The sequence below is a fragment of the Rhipicephalus sanguineus genome, chromosome 5 (assembly GCF_013339695.2).
Source record: "Rhipicephalus sanguineus isolate Rsan-2018 chromosome 5, BIME_Rsan_1.4, whole genome shotgun sequence".
Classification (NCBI taxonomy): domain Eukaryota; kingdom Metazoa; phylum Arthropoda; class Arachnida; order Ixodida; family Ixodidae; genus Rhipicephalus; species Rhipicephalus sanguineus.
The window spans coordinates 186824981-186843697 of record NC_051180.1 but is presented as its reverse complement, the minus strand read 5'-3'; the positions used below and the strand labels follow the sequence as shown (position 1 = coordinate 186843697).

Sequence of the window (18717 nt, the reverse complement as noted above, 5' to 3'; positions counted from 1 at the left end):
GGCAATGTGGTTGTGCATTTAGGGGTGAAGTTACAGCCGCAGGTGCGTGAATCCTGTCGTTGATCGGATGGCGAGAGCCCGACGTTCACTGCACCGATCAGCTGAACTGACTCCGCTCGCCAGTTGCCTTGGATGCCTTACACGATGTCTCAGCTAGGTGATGCTAGGTTGTTTTCTACGTTGATTCTCGGCGCAGAAAGGTTCGAGTTAAATCCTAGATGGTCACAGACACGACACGGATGTCCAAACTGCAGAGATAGAACCTCGCGCTGTAACCACGCGTTCGCACCTTTCATAGGTCTAGATGATGATAGTTTTTTTGGTTCGTCTGACAAGGAATGATTTGCTAAACAGCTTCGCTCTTAAAAACGACCACTTTGTGCATCAGTTTCAGTTTTTGTGCGACTGTGACACTTGTAGCGCTGTCAAATGGTTTACAGTGTGCGCGCCCGTTCCTCATTCGCGCATTCCACCCGCGTTCCTGCATGGCCAGTGGCTGTCGTCTTCATGTGGCATCGGTCTGGGAGGCGTCCATGGAACTTCTAGCGGCTTATCTTCGTACGTAGCATGGCGGGTGGCCTCGTGGGAGCTCGCGTTCCAAGTTCGTCCAGTCGCAGCAGCTCATTGTTTCTGGCGCGTTTTGACGTCCCATTTGCCAGCATAGAGCCGTCTGCTGAATTGTGCGGCACCGAATCCGCCAGAAAGTGCGGCGCCCGCTTGCGGCAGGCAGGCCGTCATGTGCTGCAGCGTTCCGGTACAGCAAAAAAAAGTAAGCCGCGTTTTGATTGGAAGCAGCCAAAACCAGCCTGACACGTCACTGGGTACTTCCGTTTGCGAGCGTCTATCTCTAAAATTCTTTTCGCATTCATCTCAGGAACGCGTTGCAACGTAAACTTACGTGGGTGAAATCTGGGTGCAGGACCCCTTTAACGTAGTTTTTTACTGTATAATGTGCAAAAAATACTCGAATTGTTGCAGAAAACGGGTGAGTGAGTAAAATAGCCAAATTTTATTAACTTCAGACTCAAATAAGAGAGAAAATCTAATGTGGAATGACAGTGTGTAATTTCTAAATCTCGAATTAGGCAGTATATAAAACTCTTATTATTTACAGTAACCCATGTACTTTCGGCGCTGGTGCGCATCGATATTGAATATTTTATTTTCTTGTTTTAAATGCGAATGCATTTCTTAGTCGGGCTATGTCAGGCGTCCGGCGTTGTCCGCGCGCCTCTCCGCTCTCACTCCCTCTCCCATAGCAACAGCTGCGGGCGCGCGCGCTTATCCTCGCCCCTAGCAACCGGAGCAGGTGGTGCGGGCGGAGTAGCGGAGAGTGAGTGGAGAGGACGAGCGCGCTCTGGCGTGTGAGGGCGCTCGCAATCGTGGGAGCTCGGCGGAGCTCCCGCGCGTGTGGAGAGAGTGTAGGAGAGGGCAGGTGCAGTGCTTCGCCGCTCCTTCTCTCATCGTTCTCTCTCTCTCCTCCCTGCGCCACCGCCTCAATGCAGTGCGTTTGAAACGTGTTTGTAGCGTTTGTGCTGCCTTGGCACCGCCTGAAAACAGCGCGTTCTAAACGCGTTTGTGCTGCATTGAAGGCGGTGGCAACATCCCTGAGGTGATTACGAACGCACGTAGGAAGCGTTCGTTGAAAGAGGCACCCAAAAGGGAGATACTTGAGCGCGTCGATCTGTCCAGCTTTACGCCATTAAAATTACTACGCCGTGTACTCTCGGCGCAAGAAATGCATTCGCATTTCCTCACGATTCCCTTCGGGGACGTGGGGGCATTTTTTTTGTATATTCGCGATTTGAGCAACAAATTCAGGATTTTTGTAGCCGGCTGTAATAATGTATGCCTACATAAATAACAAAGTGCCGCGTTTTTATATAAAAATAATTTAATCGCCGACGCAAAGCACACACACAACATAAGAGTTACAGGTATTATGAAGACGTGAATTGTATTCCTGCATAACTGCTCAAAGATCGCGGCTCGCTGAACATCCCATCAATCTACAACATTTTGTTACAGTGCCATCTGCGAAATGTGAAGGGCGATTGTTACTGCTTTTTATTGGAGGAAGCGCTACTCAAGCCGAGATGGATTAAGCAATAGACCACGTACCACTTCGGTGCTCATGGTGTTGCAGGAGCGGAGGGGCAGTGTGTAAACGATCTTGTCGCGCACATTGCTGTACTCGGCCATGCAGGTGGAGTTCTTGGAGAGGCCCTTGGGGTAGATCATGCCATTGAAGTCGTGCGTCGCCTCCAGCGTCACCTGGATGTTGTTGCTGTTGCATTCGATGTTCACGTCCGACGCCTCGCCGCCCTCTGTGAGGAAAAAGTTTGGAGCACGCATTACATCCTGCACTGCGAAATACAGCAGTAGTGTCAACACTAATGGAGGCTTAGCACGTCCATGACGGCCATCACTCAAACAAACACAGACAGCACGCGTCCAGGAGAAAGCCTTTCGCGCTACTCTTAATAATAATATCTGGGGTTTAACGTCCCAAAACCACGATATGATTATGAGAGACGCCGTAGTGGAGGACTCCGGAAATTTCGACCACCTGGGGTTCTTTAACGTGCACCTAAATCTAAGTACACGGACTTCAAACATTTCGCGCTACTCTAAGAGTCACATTTACTTAGCAGCTACAGCGTAAAGCTTGCATCTGCAAACAATTTTGTGTTTCAACCGCATGAATGAAGAAAGGACAATGGAATATTTTCAAGTTGATTATTCAACTCGCCTGTGTGTTTCGACCAAATGTATTCTCCTTTTCACTTCTTGCTGTTCATTATTTATATTTACTCATTCACTAGAGAGAGAGACTCTTTATTAGAAAAAACAGAGATTTTTGCCGGCGTCTATATACCGCTGGCATAGGGACGGGGAATGGGATTAAAATGCTCCAGAATAGAGGGAAGAAAGTAATAATAAAAAGAAAGACTATTAACACATACGAAATGCGCAAGTGAACCTGTTAGAAATATTTACAATTAGGGCTTTTCTATGTGAAGTAATCTATCATCAAAGCTTTCCGACTAGGCCAATTTCTGACAGGTAATCACTAAGGTTGGTTTTGTAGCATATCGCAAAGCAGTCGAATAACGGAGTGCTATCCTACGCACTTGGCCCTAATGCGAATATTAAACCTTTTACACACTTGATCTTAGTTATTTAACTGATTCTGCGCAATATGAAAAAAGAAGAAATACCCTAACGAGTGCCACAGGACGGCAAGCCTTATGTCGTTGGTTTCATTCAGTTGTGGTTAACCATGCACTTTTTTTTAAATCTTTGGTTCTTGTTACGTGACATACCCTGTATATATGGACCAGGCCCGTAGCCAGGAACCTTTTTCGGGGGGGGGGGGGGCACTTGCTGAAAACCTTGACTTTTTGAGAAAAAATCGGCAGATCCCACGCACTGTGGGAATCGATGTAATGCGAAGCAGCCAGCAAAGAGCTGCATACATCACCTTGTTTGTCTTTGAGCCAAATCAAATCATTCATGCCATGGCACCTAGTCCACCATATACCGCATGTTTGCCATGCACGCATGCATGCACAATCTAGTATACACCATGCCAATGAAACGCGAGCGAAATGGCCACGAGTGCACCATGAGTATACGATGTAAATCATGCCATACATGACATGCATATCACGGTTTTTCATGTTACCACCTGTCACTAATGTTCTTCATACAGTCACATCGCACAATACCAGTTTGGTGTATATCAAGCTAGCAAAACGGCCTCGAATGCACCATGAGCGTGGCATGCAAATCATGACATACATGACATACATGTCATGGTTTACATGTTACCACCTGTTATTCATGCTCCTCATACAGTCATATCGCGCAATACCAATTTTGGTGCATATCAATCTAGCGAAACGGCCACGAGTGCGCCATGAGCACGGCATGTAAATCATGGCGTACATGTCATGCATGTCATGATTTTCATGTTAACACCTTTCATTTACGTTCGTCATACAGTCGCTTCGCGCAATACCAATTTTGGTGTATATCAAGCTAGGGAAACAGCCGCGAATGCACCATGAGCGCGGAATGTAAATGATGACATACATGACATCATGTCACGGTTTTCATGTTACCACCTGCTATTGATGATCGTCATACAGTCGCGTCGCGCAATACCAATTTTGGTATATATCAAGCTAGGAAAACGGCCGCGCATGTATCATGAGTGTGGCTTGCAAATCATGTCGTAGATGACCTGCATGTCATGATTTCCATGTTACCACCACTCATTTACGTTCGTCATGCAGTCGCGTCGCGCAATACCAATTTTGGTGTATATCAAGCAAGCGAAACGGCCACGAGTGCGCCATGAGCATGGCATGTAAATCATGTCGTACATGTCATGCATGTCATGATTTTCATGTTACCACGCCTCATTTACGTTCGTCATACAGTCGCTCCGCGCAATACCAATTTTGGTGCACATCAAGCTAGCGAAGCGGCCGCGAATGCATCATGAGCGTGGCATGTAAACATGACATGCATGACATGCATGTCATGGTTTTCATCTTACCAACTGGTATTGATGTTCTTCATACAGTCACTTCGCACAATACCAATTTTGGTGTATATCAATCTACTGAAACGGCCGCTAGCGCACCATGAGTGTGGCATGTAAATCAGGTACGTCGCACATGACCCCTATGTCATGATTTTCATGTTACCACCTCTCACTTACGTTCGTCATACGCTCGTGTCGCGCAATACCAATTTTGGTGTATATCATGCAAGCGAAGCGGCCGAGAATGCACCATGAGCGTGGCATGTAAATCATGACATACATGTCATGGATGTCATGGTTTTCATGCTACCACCTGTTATTCCTGTTCTTCATAGAGTCACATCGCACAATACCAATTTCGGTGTATATCAATCTAACGAAACGACCGCGAGTGTGCCATGAGCGTGGCATTTAAATTATGTCGTACATGACATGCATGTCATGATTTTCATGTTACCACGTGTCAGTTATGTTCGTCATACAGAAATGTCTCGTCATACCAGTTTTCGTATATATCCCTTCTTTTAAACGGCCGCGAGCGCCCAGAGACTATGTCATGTAAATCATGCTGCACATGACATGCGCGTCATGATTTGCATGTTAGGACCTGTCATTATGTTTGTCATGAATTCTCCTCACGCCGTACCAATTTTGGTGTATATAAAATTAACGGAACGGCCGCAAGAGCCTAAGGCCGTGGAATGTAAATCATGCTGTTCATGACATGCGTGTCACGATTTTCATGATATGACCTGTCATTTATGTTCGCAATAAGGCCATGTTATGACACACCAATTTTGGTATACATCCGATTAACGAAACGGCCAGGAGAGCACAAAGTCGTAGGCGGCTAGATAGATAGATAGATAGATAGATAGATAGATAGATAGATAGATAGATAGATAGATAGATAGATAGATAGATAGATAGATAGATAGATAGATAGATAGATACCCTCAAAGTCGCAGAAGTTCGCTGAGAAATGCTTCGCATTTAAAACGCCTATTTTTATAATTTATTTTTGGTAAATACGCATACCTCACCAAAGTTACGGGGGGGGGGGGGCCTGCCCCCCCCTGGTTACGGGCCTGATATGGACGATATGAGGATATATGTATTCAAGCAGGCGACGTAGAAATGTTGATCCGCGCTGCCACGCGTACTGCCCAGTCCGTGCCGGAGCACAGGGTGGTGTTTATCTTGCCGCCATTACACGTGTTAAAGCAATAGAGTAAGCGACTGCCTATAGTTTCGGCAGGAAAGTTTCTTTTCATTACCGAAGCCCACAGCTGGAGGGTTCTGCAACCCCATTGCAGGCTGAAGTGCGCATGCGAACGAGAGTCCCTCCCACTCGGCGCCCACAAACCAAGAAGTCGGAAGAATGGACGGCAGCGCCGACTCGTGGCAAGCGGCGGCGGCGCTAAGCCGGCTTGACTAAATTGGCTTCAGCCCCGGCGGAGCTCATTAATCAGCGCGAGCGAAAGGGGCGGAAACTTACGCGCTTCGGGTTCGTTCGCCTTCAAGGTGGAGTTGCACTGCGTTCATGACCGGCTAACCCGCCTCTCCCGCTCGACTAGGTTGGGTTAGGCTTAATGAAAAAGGCCAAGTTCGTCGTCCTCTGGCACTCGATCATACGGCGGTCTTCCACTCTTTCAGCGTATCGAGGTTGGAGACCTGACTGCACCTTCGGCCCAAGTTTGTCGCACATCCATCATGGCGGAAGCGTCTCCAGTGTGCCCGGTCGCAGCGGGACGCTGGAGTGCGCGCCTCCCACCCATCAAGCCGTTCTTGCTCTTTCTTTCATACTTTGAATCTTCGACATGACGTCGTCTGTATTCCTTCGTTTTCTGCAACTTTGTGGCACTAAGTGCAACAACCACGCTGTCTCGACTGCTGCAACGCAGCGAAAGTTCGGCGATCCAAGTTTCACTTCTTCCAGCTACATGACAGAAGTGACATTTTGTAATATTTATTGTTTGCCGAAATAAAAATAAGTTGCGATTCAGCGCGTGCTGCGTCTCGTTTTACCGATAAGAGTAATTCCTTTCTTACTGTCGATATTAATATTGCATGTAGTGCGTATTGTATCCCGCTGAAGGAAGAAGAAGATGCTTTTAATGAGAAGAAGGAGGAGAGGTCGGCCTGGAAAGCGGGTTCTAGCCTGCTACTCCTCACGGGGGTAAGGGGAAAGAAAGAGAAAGAGGGAGGTGTGATGATAGGCGACGATGGTATGGCAAATGAGTCACTGTACACACTGTTTTGCACGGAGACAGGGCACGCGCAAAAGTCTTTATGCCGTACATGCTCTAAAGACGAGCATCTAAACCTGTATCACTTAGAAATCTCAATAGGCACTTTAAACTTCGTTGGGCCTGGTCTGCATGCTCCCAAGCACCCAAAAGCTTCTCCTCCGAAAAAGGGCACTCAGTGAGAACGAATGAAGATTAGTTTTAAGCCTCAAGCTTATTATAGGCTTTTTGGACCCACGATACATTTTTACTTTTTCCGGGAAATTGTTATATTAGAGCACCTGACCCGCGGACCCCTCGCTAGCGGCAGGGCCCGCACATGACTTTCTTCGTCTCATAATTTTTTTTTGTTTTCTTAATAAATATCTTCATGAACGTCCAGATTTCAGTCATTGTAAAGATATGTTACTGGAAACCTGAGGTCAAGTGCCCTTCAGAAATGACCCATATATGATATATGGAAAAGTCTTACTTCCAAACAGCAACGTGTGCTGACATTTTGTTCAACCCAAACCCACCTCGGCTAGCGGGCCGCAGTCACGACAATTTAGCCTCCAGCAAGCACACGGACGGCGAAGAACGTTGGATCGGCGGAAGCGGAGGGGGGGGGGGGGGCTCCGCTTCCGCCGATCCAACGTTCTGCGCCGTCCGTGTGCTTGCTGGAGGCTAAATTGTCGTGACTGCGGCCCGCTATCCGAGGTGGGTTTGGGAGCCCTGAGTTAGGGTGTAGGTCATTTAATTTACAACTTTGCATTAACAAACACGCAACTGTCTCATAGTATTTTCCCTACACATTAAAAGGTCCATGTTGCGGAGCGCCGAGTAGGTTTAGGGAAATGTCTCGTATTATCTGTGCCTGTAGGACTCGTCGTTCCAACAAGCATGCAATTTCGCCGCTCGTTGAAGTCGAAATTAGCCTATGTTAAGGAATATTAGTGGGCGGTATGTGCAACAAAATGCACAGCTTTCCCACGCGTGCATAGGTCTTAAGGCACCATCACTGTAAAAAAATCGCCCACAGCTTCGTGTGTTAGCACTTTAGTTTCTTGAGGAGCCGCAGGAGCGGAACTCTAGAGATGAGCGAGCATCATTGAGAGCGTCATTCCATCCGTGTGCATAGAGGACAAATTCTGAGCTACACAGTGCATATCGCACCTATACTGAAGTGCATTTATTAAGGCGAAAGCCTTATATGTTTAAAGAGTCGTGCCTCAAGGATAAACACCATCGACAGAGAGGAAAAAGAAGAAGGTGGCTTTCGCCTTCGAGTCGTCTTGGGCATGAGGGACCCTGTGACTTCTGTAAGAAATGTGCGAGAAACTTGCATACCAGTTTCTATTTACATAAATCACGGGACTTCTCTAAAGTCTAACACGCACGGCAAGACACTGCTGTGAGAGATCGTCTGAGAACCAAACTTGCCGCGTATCCGATACCATTGTGTTCTAAGACGACAAATTCATGCGGCGTGATCAATTATTGAATCAGGCTGCTGTACGTACTGAGAGAGAGGCGAACGAAATGACGGAGGGTAGCCTGAAGAGCAACTTATACTTTGACACTGGGAGATGACAAAAGAGTGGAGAGCGGTAAATCAAACGCTGAAAAAAAATAGTAGTAAGAGAACGTCTGGGAGAATAAGCTTTTTCAAGAGCCCACCGTTACGTAAAATCTTTTGTGGTAGCTAGGCCGATTTGTGTTGTGACGAGTGTATAGGCAGCCGCTTGTTAAAGGGCCCCTGCAACACTTTTTGAACATGGTCAGAAAACGCTGCCGATCGGTAGTCGAGGCTACTGTGAACAGGTGAAGCACATATTGTAGCAATGCACGCTGAAAGGAACTTACCTTTCAAGGACAGCTATGAATCGCTCTCTCTTCTATCAGAACATTAGGTCGCCTGACTGTGTTAACGGAGGGACGTCCATTGGCCAACGATCGCGAGAACAGGACGCGCGCTCTCCTTCCAGCGCGCTCGTCGGGACCAAAGGAGAGAGAAAGTGCTCGAAGCGGATTGTCATTCGATGATTACTTGGAAAAGTGTTGCAGGGCCCTTTTAAAGGATCCCTCCCTGAAACGGTCTTCAAAAATGATTAAAAATTTTTGTAAGCTTTGAGGCCACAACAGTACTAAATCATTAGCGCCATAATTTAGAAGAACTGAGCGTTGGGCGAGTTGGTATTGCATTCCAGATTGCATTTTGCGCGAAAAACACGAACACGAAGGGAAGAATGACATACGAGCGCAGACTAACAACTGAATGTTTATTTTCAGAAACCACACATATAAAGAAAAAGGAAAGACACGTGGTTATGATTACATGTTGGCGGTTAGATAGTCAATCTCGAGTTTATGCAAGTTCACAGAAGGCCTTGCCACACATACGTCAGCTGATTTGTGAATGTAGAATGCCTCCACAATCTCTCGCGCGGTCCTATCTTTGAGCCTCGACAGCACTTTAGTTTCCTTTAGTAATGGACGACATTCACATTCCTTAAATGCAGGCAAAGGTTAGACGAAGGCTGCCCTTTCAACGAGTTCTTGCGGTCCATTAATCGGTTATTCACACAACGCCCGGTTTGACCGATATAACACTTTCCACACGATAGGGGAATACGATATACTACCCCCTTTCCACACTCAACCAATCTGTCACGGTGCTTAACGTCACACTCATTGCGTTTTTTCGTGCCACCCTCTACTTTTCTTTGGAATGGAATGAATGTGACGTTAAGCACCGTGACAGATTGGTTGAGTGTGGAAAGGGGGTAGTATATCGTATTCCCCTATCATGTGGAAAGTGTTATATCGGTCAAACCGGGCGTTGTGTGAATAACCAATTAATGGACCACAAGAACTCGTTGAAAGGGCAGCCTTCGTCTAACCTTTGCCTGCATTTAAGGAATGTGAATGTCGTCCATTACTAAAGGAAACTAAAGCGCTGTCGAGGCTCAAAGATAGGACCGCGCGAGAGATTGTGGAGGCATTCTACATTCAAAAATCAGCTGACGTATGTGTGGCAAGGCCTTCTGTGAACTTGCATAAACTCGAGATTGACTATCTAACCGCCAACCTGTAATCATAACCACGTGTCTTTCCTTTTTCTTTATATGTGTGGTTTCTGAAAATAAACGTTCAGTTGTTAGTCTGCGCTCGTATGTGATTCTTCCCTTCGTGTTCGTGTTTTTCGCGCAAAATGCAATCTGGGGCGCAATAACTTAAGCGAAGTTACTTGCATATATAGTATCGAGGGAGCGACGGAGGTCCAGCAAGTGGCGCTTTTTCTTCCACAGCGTTTTCGCCGAGCGCTCAGGGCTAAGCAGCGTCTTCTCGGTCGTTACGCTACCAAGGGCCGCCACAGCCGGGCATGTTTTCTTGTGCCAAGAAGCGAATCGGATCAGTCGCACTAAAATGACGTCTCCATACCGTCCCAAATGTGGGGCGCCGCTGCGATTGGTAGCGATGCGATTATTTAAAAACGTGTAATAAATTGCACTACGCAGAGAGCTTAGATAGATGCGATAATGATCTAAGGACTTTTGCTACCCGGTCATTGGATATGTACAAATTAGTCGAAGCTATTTCAGGGTCCTTTTAACGTTGCGCCTGAAGTCGGTAACCTCATTCGGTTTTTACTGTAACTATCGCTTAGTCTAGACTAGATTATGCGAAATACGCTTGAATAAAGAGCAAAAACGCGGATAAAATTAACCTTCCTCGCCTATTTTGTGCAGCGCCTTCTGCAACGTTTATCTTTCTTCGGGCGCAAGTGAAGCCAACCTACACTTCTTTAGCCTATCAGCGAATCCTTTGCCTCGTTTTGACAAAAGATTATTTGTGGTGTCAAGCTCAGCATCAGAGTAGAATCCATGTAAGATCTCGGTGAACTATATAAACAACGAAAATATGCACTCGGGCATCGTCCGAGGAGCCAAGAAACAGTATGAGGACGTATCAGATGCGGAGAAGGGCTTCTCGCGCAGATCACAACGCGCCCAAGAATGGTCCTTTTACAGCGCCATCCATTCGCCGAGTGGATCTCACTTCCGCGACTTGGCGGGCGTGCCTCTACTGTTCGCGCTCAGCTTCGTGCACGCCTCGCCACAAAGACGAAACTATGGCTTTGTCCTCTCCCCTTCGACAGAGACTTTGTTGGAGCTCTTTTTGTCTTGGGCGCATCGTCGCTTTCAAGCTGCGAACAAATGAGCGTCCAGTTTTGCTTTGTCTAAACGTTCGCCGCCGTCAACGCCGGGGCGGCACAACCAAGGAACGCTTGTGTCCGCTGAATAGACGCTGCAAGCCTGCACTGCCGTCTCGCTTCATAACGACCAGCCTCGGACACCCGCGAGCGATTATTCCTCTTTCGTCTGGACATCTGCGATGGCTGTGCTTAGCGCAACAGCAGTGAATATTGAATCCGCATTGGAAACCACCTATCGTTTGAGCTGAACCTTGCTGTAGACACGTGTGCATGCGAGGGCCGCATCGAAATCCTGCGCATGATGCTTCTGCAATCGCTGTGCGCGCATATATATATATATATATATATATATATATATATATATATATATATATATATATATATATATATATATATATATATATATATATAAATATATATATATATATATATATATATATATATATATATATATATATATATATATATATATATATATATATATATATATATAACGTTACAAAACAGACGCGTCGTGGTTCAGTTGCCATGCATTTATTCTAATGCACGCGCACTTCTTCGTCGCCTTCTCCTACCATCGCCTTGTTCATACGTTACACTTTTCCCCCTCCCCCCGAGAAAGTCGCAGTTCAGAAGGTACAAAATAACGTCGCAGTTTGCTAACATGAACAATATCAGAGTTTCTACCTAAAGGAAACACAGAGCGGTTGATCTCGTAGTTCACTGGTGAGACCTTGCGTAGAATCTTGTAAGGACCTTCCATGATGGAACTCAGTTTGCCGTTGTTGGGATGCCATGGTGTCTCGTAAAGGACAAAGTCACCGACTTGGAACTCAATCGGGAGAAATTTCCTATCATAGATGACTTTGTTCTTATTGTGGTAGGCGATGGAATTGTTAACCGCAGCTTTCCGCGCTTCTTCAACAGTTTCTTCTCGTTGTTCCAGAATAGTTGGATACGATGGAATTCCATACATCAGGAATGAAGGTGCGTAGCCGGTAACTTCGTGGGGCGTTCTGTTGTACTCGTCTATTACTTCCGGGAGCAGTTTTATCCAACACTTTTGTGGCTCGTCATTGATCTTACATTTAAGTCTGGTTACAATGGTCTGGTTTGTCCGCTCGTTCATACCATTGCATTGCGGATGATGAGATGAAGTGAAGAGTTGATGTATTCGGTCGTGCTTTAGGAACTGCTTAAATTTTCCTGCAGTGAATCCCGTTCCACGATCTGAAAGGAACTTCCTTGGTTTTCCCGCAGCAAAAATGGTTTTCAGGCATGAGATGTAGGCGTCACTGTTTTCACTTTTATGAGCGAACGCCCATACGTAGCGAGTAGCATGATCAATAACCAAATGGATAAATCTTTTTGATGAGCCGTATCCAGAAAATCCTCCAATGGTGTCCATTGCGAAGAGGTCAAAAGGCTCTTCAGCTGGAGGCAGTGATTCAAGTGTCCCATACTTCTTTGTTTTCGTCTTCTTGCATCTCTGGCATGTATCGCAATGCCGAATATAGGTGGCAACATCGGTTACCATATCCGGCCAATAGTATTGTGGAGACAGGAGTCACAGTGTCTTCTTCACTCCGACATGCCCGAAATGTTGATGTGCGTTCTTACGAATGGTAGGGCGCAGTTCATGTGGCACATATATCTTCCTTAGTCCTTTTCTTTTGACGATGACTATGTTGTTTTCCAATGAATACGGTCCTCTTGGGTGCTCATTGGTGCATCGTTGAAGTTCGTCGTGTGACAGAAGTTGAACTATGGGGGCTCTGGAGAGTGTATCCGCTTCTACGTTGCTTACGCCTTTTTGATGTTTGATGTTGACTTCATACATTGACAGCTTTAAAGACCACCGGAAGAGACGACCTTGAGGATTCTTAACATTCTTCAACCACTGAAGTGCAGAGTGATCTGTTACGACAGTGAATGGCTTTCCGTGAAGGTAGCAATGCCATTTATCAATGGCATCTATAATGGCAAGGCATTCTCTCTCTGTAATAGCATAGTTCATCTCATGCTTCAGTAGTTTGCGGGAATAATAGGCAATGGGATGTTCCTTGCCTTTGTCGTCAGGCTGCTTCAGCACTGCACCAATGCCTTCGGCAGACGCGTCACAGTACACAGTACATGGTATAGAAGGATCGTATATGCGAAGCACCGGTTCTTCAGTCATTCGCTCCTTCAGTTCCCGAAAGGCTTGCTCGCATGCTTCTGTCCACGACCACTTGCTGCCTTTGCAGAGTAGCTTCGTGAGGGGTAGAGCGATATCGCTGAAATGAGGGATGTACTGTCTGTAAGTGTTTACAGTGCCCGGGAAACGCTGGAGATCTTTCTCTCGTTTAGGTGTCGGAAATCTGAGTATTGCAGCCACATTACTTTGCTTAGGTGTCACTATTCGACGTGAAATCTTGTGGCCCAAGTATTCAATGCTGGATCTTGCAAACTGGCACTTTTTTCGTTTTAGTCTTACGTTCTCGGTTTTAAGAGCTTTCAATAAAGCCTCAAGGTGTCGTATATGATCGTCAAATGTCTCCGAGTATACGACCACATCGTCAAAGTAGTTGTTAACATTAGTGAGCTGATGTTTGGCTATTATTGATTTCATGGCTCTTTCAAATGTAGCCGGAGCGTTCTTTAACCCGAACGGCATTACCAACCACTCATAATGACCATTAGCCGTGACAAACGCAGTTTTCTGAACGTCATCGGGATGCATTCGGACATGCCAGTATCCGGACGTTACATCCAACGTAGTGAAAAACTCCGTCCTTTCCCAAGTGGTCAAGAATATCATCTATACGTGGAATTGGTTGATAGTCGGGTACCGTTATGGCGTTGAGCTTGCGGTAGTCAATACATAGCCGAGTACGTCCTTCGCCCTTCTTTTCCGCTAAGATGACCGGTGCGGCGTAGGGGGACAACGAAGGCCTCACAACCCCTTGCTTAATGAGGGCGTCAACTTGTTTGTTAATCTCCGCTTTGTCTGCCTGTGAACATCTGTATGGTGCTCGATGAATTGGGACAGCATTGGTAAGTGCGATCCTATGTTGCTCAGTAGTGATGCATCCAATATCTGTTTGGGATTTCGAAAAGATCTCGTCATACTTGTTTAAAAGAGAGTCGAGCACTGCAGATTCACGCTCTGATAAGTTTTCCGAAGTCAGGGTGTTCATCAGCGGGGCTTCAATGGTTTGCTTTTCATTATGATCCGGTAGGTTCAAATTTTGATGTCCTTGCGTCACTGACTTGCTTTCCAAATTTACAGAAAGATTGAAGTACGGAGCGCTGTCTAGGCCAAGAATTAATTGCGTTCTCATGCCTCGCAGAACGTGTACATAAACTTTCTTTGTTACATTCCCAATTTGCAAGTGAATGTTTACGCGACCCAAAGTTCGAATGCTTGAAGTAACTTGCTGGACAGCGATGCTTGAGTCTCTCATCAACTGAAGTTTGAGCTGTTTGTACACATCCTCACTGATACAAGTAATGGTTGCTCCTGTATCAAGAATTGCAGTTACTGACCTTCCGTTGATGAGAGCTTTGAAGCGTATTAATGAAACTCTGGGTCGCTCTCCTCGTTTCCCGGTCTAGTCTCAATAGCGGACACGTTGCCGCGGCGCGGACATTCGTTGTGCCAATGAAACTGCCGTGGGAAGCCAGCAGCTGAGCAATATCTACATTCGTTTTGTGGGGCACGCGGTCGAGAAGTCAACGTTGGCTGCTGCGGTTTGCTGAAGAGACGTGAAGCTCCTGATGTAGTGCCAGGATTACGAGCAAAAGAAACTCCTCTCACCCGTTTTAAGGATGTCTCGACCCGTTGAGCAGCGGCGAGCCACTCTGATGACGAGGTGAAAGACAGTCCGGCGAGCGCTAGTTCCACATCAGGAGGAACACCGTCAGTCAGTCCAGAAATGATGTGGCACTCTTTAAGGTCGGCCAAGGAGCCCAGTCGTTTTTTCTCGTCGTAGTAGTCCTTGATGGTCTGCCCTCCTTTCAGCCGGTAGTGAATGAAGAGACGGAAGGCATCTCCGTCGGTCGTAGCAAAGCGGTTTTGCATGCCGCTCTTGATATCGTCCCATGTCTCGCCTTTGCCGAAAATCTCTGTTAGGTACCACTTGAACGCTTCCCCTTCGATGTATTCGCTGAACTGACTGACCCGATCGCTGTGTGTCCACGATGCCTCGACCGCCTTCGTATCGAAAAGAAGAAGCCATTTGTCGACGGGGACGTCTTCTGGTGTTCCCTTGTACTTCGGTATGTTGAGCGGAGGCTTCGGCTTAGCCATGGCAGGTTGATGAGGTCGATCCTGTCGACTTGTGTAACGTTACAAAACAGAGACGCGTCGTGGTTCAGTTGCCATGCATTTATTCTAATGCACGCGCACTTCTTCTTCGTCGCCTTCTCCTACCATCGCCTTGTTCATACGTTACATATATATATATATATATATATATATATATATATATATATATATATATATATATATATATATATATATATATATATATTGTAACGACGCGGGATCCAGGATCAAACGGAGAACGACAAGCGAGTACGCTTTATCAGTAGCTGAAAAATGACAGGAACGTCTTCATCGTCCCTGCACTGCCCTGCACTGGGCCAAGTGTCCTCGCACTGATTCGTTGGCATCGCCACTGGCACGTACGCGCAGCATTATTTCCCCTTTTAAAAAAACGTCGTTCCTATGATGAGCGTTCAGAAAGCAGAAAAAAACAACTGTGCAGTTAGTCACTGAAGGTATGGCTTCATCCGAAGCACGTGAACGTTCTGGTGAATGTCTTCGGCGCTTTGAACACGGAGGGCCGTCCGGAATAACCTCGAAATTGACGTCACTGATGCGTCCGAGAACTCGGTAAAGCCCGAAGTATCTCCGCAACAGCTTTTCGGAGAGCCCACGACGACGAGTAGGTGTCCAAACACACTCTTTGTCGCCCACGTCATATGCGTGACGGGTCCGTGCCGGAGATTGTAGTGTCTGGCGTCATAGTCCTGTTGTTCGGTGATTCACAACCGGGCAAGTTGCCGAGCTCCTTCTGCTCGCTGCGTAAACTCTTCATCGTCCGTCTTATTGGCACCATTTTCGCGGGGGAGCATTGCCGTGAGTCGTAACTTCACGGCCATAAACGAGACTGAAGAGGGTGTCTTCCGAGCGGTCCCCTGACAAGCCGTGTTGTACGTGAATGGGACGTAGGGTAGGATGTCGTCCCAGTTCTTGTGCTACATCTCCGTTATGTCAGTCGGGGCCCTGTTGAGACGTTCAGCCAGCCCGCTGATCTGGGTATGGTAAGCCGTCGTCATCCTGTGAGTACCACTCAGTATATATGTGTATATATATATATATATATATATATATATATATATATATATATATATATATATATATATATATATATATATATATATATCAAACAAGACAACAATACATTTTGCATGTTGTGATTAACCTACTCTAATTCTTTTTCGCAATTTACCTGCGTGCACCGCAATATTTTTCAATCGAGCAATCGTGAGACTTGGTCGCGAACATGTGGGTGCTCCCGTCGCGACGGAGGCCCGTTTTTCGCTGTCTCTCGTCGCCGTCGCTCGAAAATCGCGTGCATGCGGTTGGGCCTTGAACAGCGAGCGAACATCGTGAAACGCAGCTGTGCGTACTCGTCGGGCGCCGGAAGGCTCGACTGCCTTCGCCCTTATCTTGGCATCGTTTTTCAATATCATACTCGGCGTACTTCTTGGGTCGCTGTACGAAGCGGCGCCGTCATACTTTGTTTCTGTGCGTTCGACTGTGCTGATTATCGCCAGCTTCGCGGAGAACAGCCAGGTTCTTCCGTTTTACGGCAGCCATTTCGTAAACAAGGGGAGTTGAGAAGCTAACGGCGACCACGCACGACGGCCGCGACGACGAGGAACCACGGAAAGAGTCATGCGATGGTTTCTGCTCGCTCTGCGTGGCGCCCTCGTAATAATGCCGCTCACCTTCCCAAAAGCATGCGGGAAAGCCCCCTTTCGTGAAGAAAAGCCAACGTCTTGTGAGGGATAGCCAACTTAGGGTGTTTAGCACTGCCCGATGTTCGAATAGTCGGGTTTGACTGCGCCCCCCCCTCACACACACACGCACATGTACATGCACACAAGCACACACGTATATACATTTATGAACAGAACTAACAAAAAGTTCAAAGTTCAGCAGACAAGACTGTATGTTCAGAAGCACAGGCAAAAAACATAAAATAAGCTTGACATGGTCCTTATTCATAAAAAAAATCACTTTGGCAGTAGGAACGAGGGCTGCACTTATAGAATGATTACATAATGCAAAGAAAGTCTGTTATCGAAAAGAAAAGAAAAAACAACAACAAAAAGAAACACTACAACCAACTGCAGCATATCGAAAGAAAAGCAAAACGCAAGTACGCCGCACTAAAGGGAAGAGTACGGTGAGCGTACTGATGTACTTGCATAAAGTATGGTTGAACAACCCTTGAGAAACTTTTTTGCCTAAGCCCTTGTCAGTGACACTCACGCATGCGCCACCGCGCAACAGCAATTAAGAGGCGCATTAAAATAGAGGACGCTGCTATGGCCTCAGAAATTTCTCATATTATATTGGTCATAATATCGGTCATAATATATATTAAGTAAACATATCTGCACATCTTGTTGAAAGCTTATTGATGTGGGCTGGAAAAGTGCCTATTTACGATCCAGATGTCATTTAGGGCTGCTCTATATGATTCCTTGATACCGATGTAGTCGGGAGGTGACACCAGAAGAGGTGCGGCGCAAAGGCCACGCCGGCATCGTTAGCGCAGCTCAGCTGCGGGCAAGGGACGATCGAGAGCGACGCGCCGTTGGAGGACCGGCTGCTACCGGTTCTATACAGACGGCCTTGGTGCGCTGCATCGATGATCTGGGCGCATACGCGACTCGCATCGCAATTTTACTGCATACTATATGAGCAGTGTCGCATCCTGGTTCGTACGCAGCCTTTCGAATAATAAATGTATGGGATGATATCTGCAGTCGAAGGCTGCTCAAGTAACAGGCCTGTGATAAGGACGCACCTGAACGCTATTGCCCTGCTGGCTACGGCCTCACTGGTTCCGGTTTGAGAGAACGTTAGAATTCTGATCTGTGTGACGAAAAGAACATTTAAATGTTGTGTCATTGGCGAACCGCAGTGGCTGTGGAAATGGCTGTAGAAGGTGTGAAGAGGAAGCTTTCGATTGCGGGCATATTCTGACGTGCAAACGCATATAAAACACAAAATTTACTTTTTCAAACGACCGCTCAAAGATACGGCTGCAATATCTTGAATATGAGATAGTAGGTGAAATACCAGCGAATTAAACAAGTACTCAGTGCTGCAGATAAAAAAAAAAACGCAACGTGGAATCTTCTCTCGGAGTTGCCTATGTGAGGCGTAAGTGCTTGCTAGTAATTTCTTCTTTATAGCAAACGAATAATCCTGAAAGTTTCAACAGAAACGGTGACGTCTTGAAATCCCTACGCCTGTCTTGTTCGCATAAAGCGAAGCGAGATTGGCCATGCCTTATGTGCGTAGTAAGTGGCGCAACGATCTGGTGTGTATATCCGGTAGATGCCGGATATACGACTACATATATTCTCTACATAGCCTACGAGTCTCTTACGACAACAAGTCGTATGGGTAAGGGACTCGCCTACACAGA

General features: G+C 46.6%; 1 protein-coding gene across 1 annotated transcript in view; it reads right to left on the bottom strand.

The window, feature by feature from the left end:
* LOC119394516 (cuticlin-1) overlaps positions 1–18717 on the bottom strand; it is a 179815-nt gene that overhangs the window by 35240 nt on the left and 125858 nt on the right. Inside the window, exon 4 of the mRNA XM_037661840.2 lies at positions 2122–2327. Within this exon, the coding sequence (XP_037517768.1) occupies positions 2122–2327 (206 nt within the window). The remainder of the gene's footprint in view (positions 1–2121; positions 2328–18717) is intronic.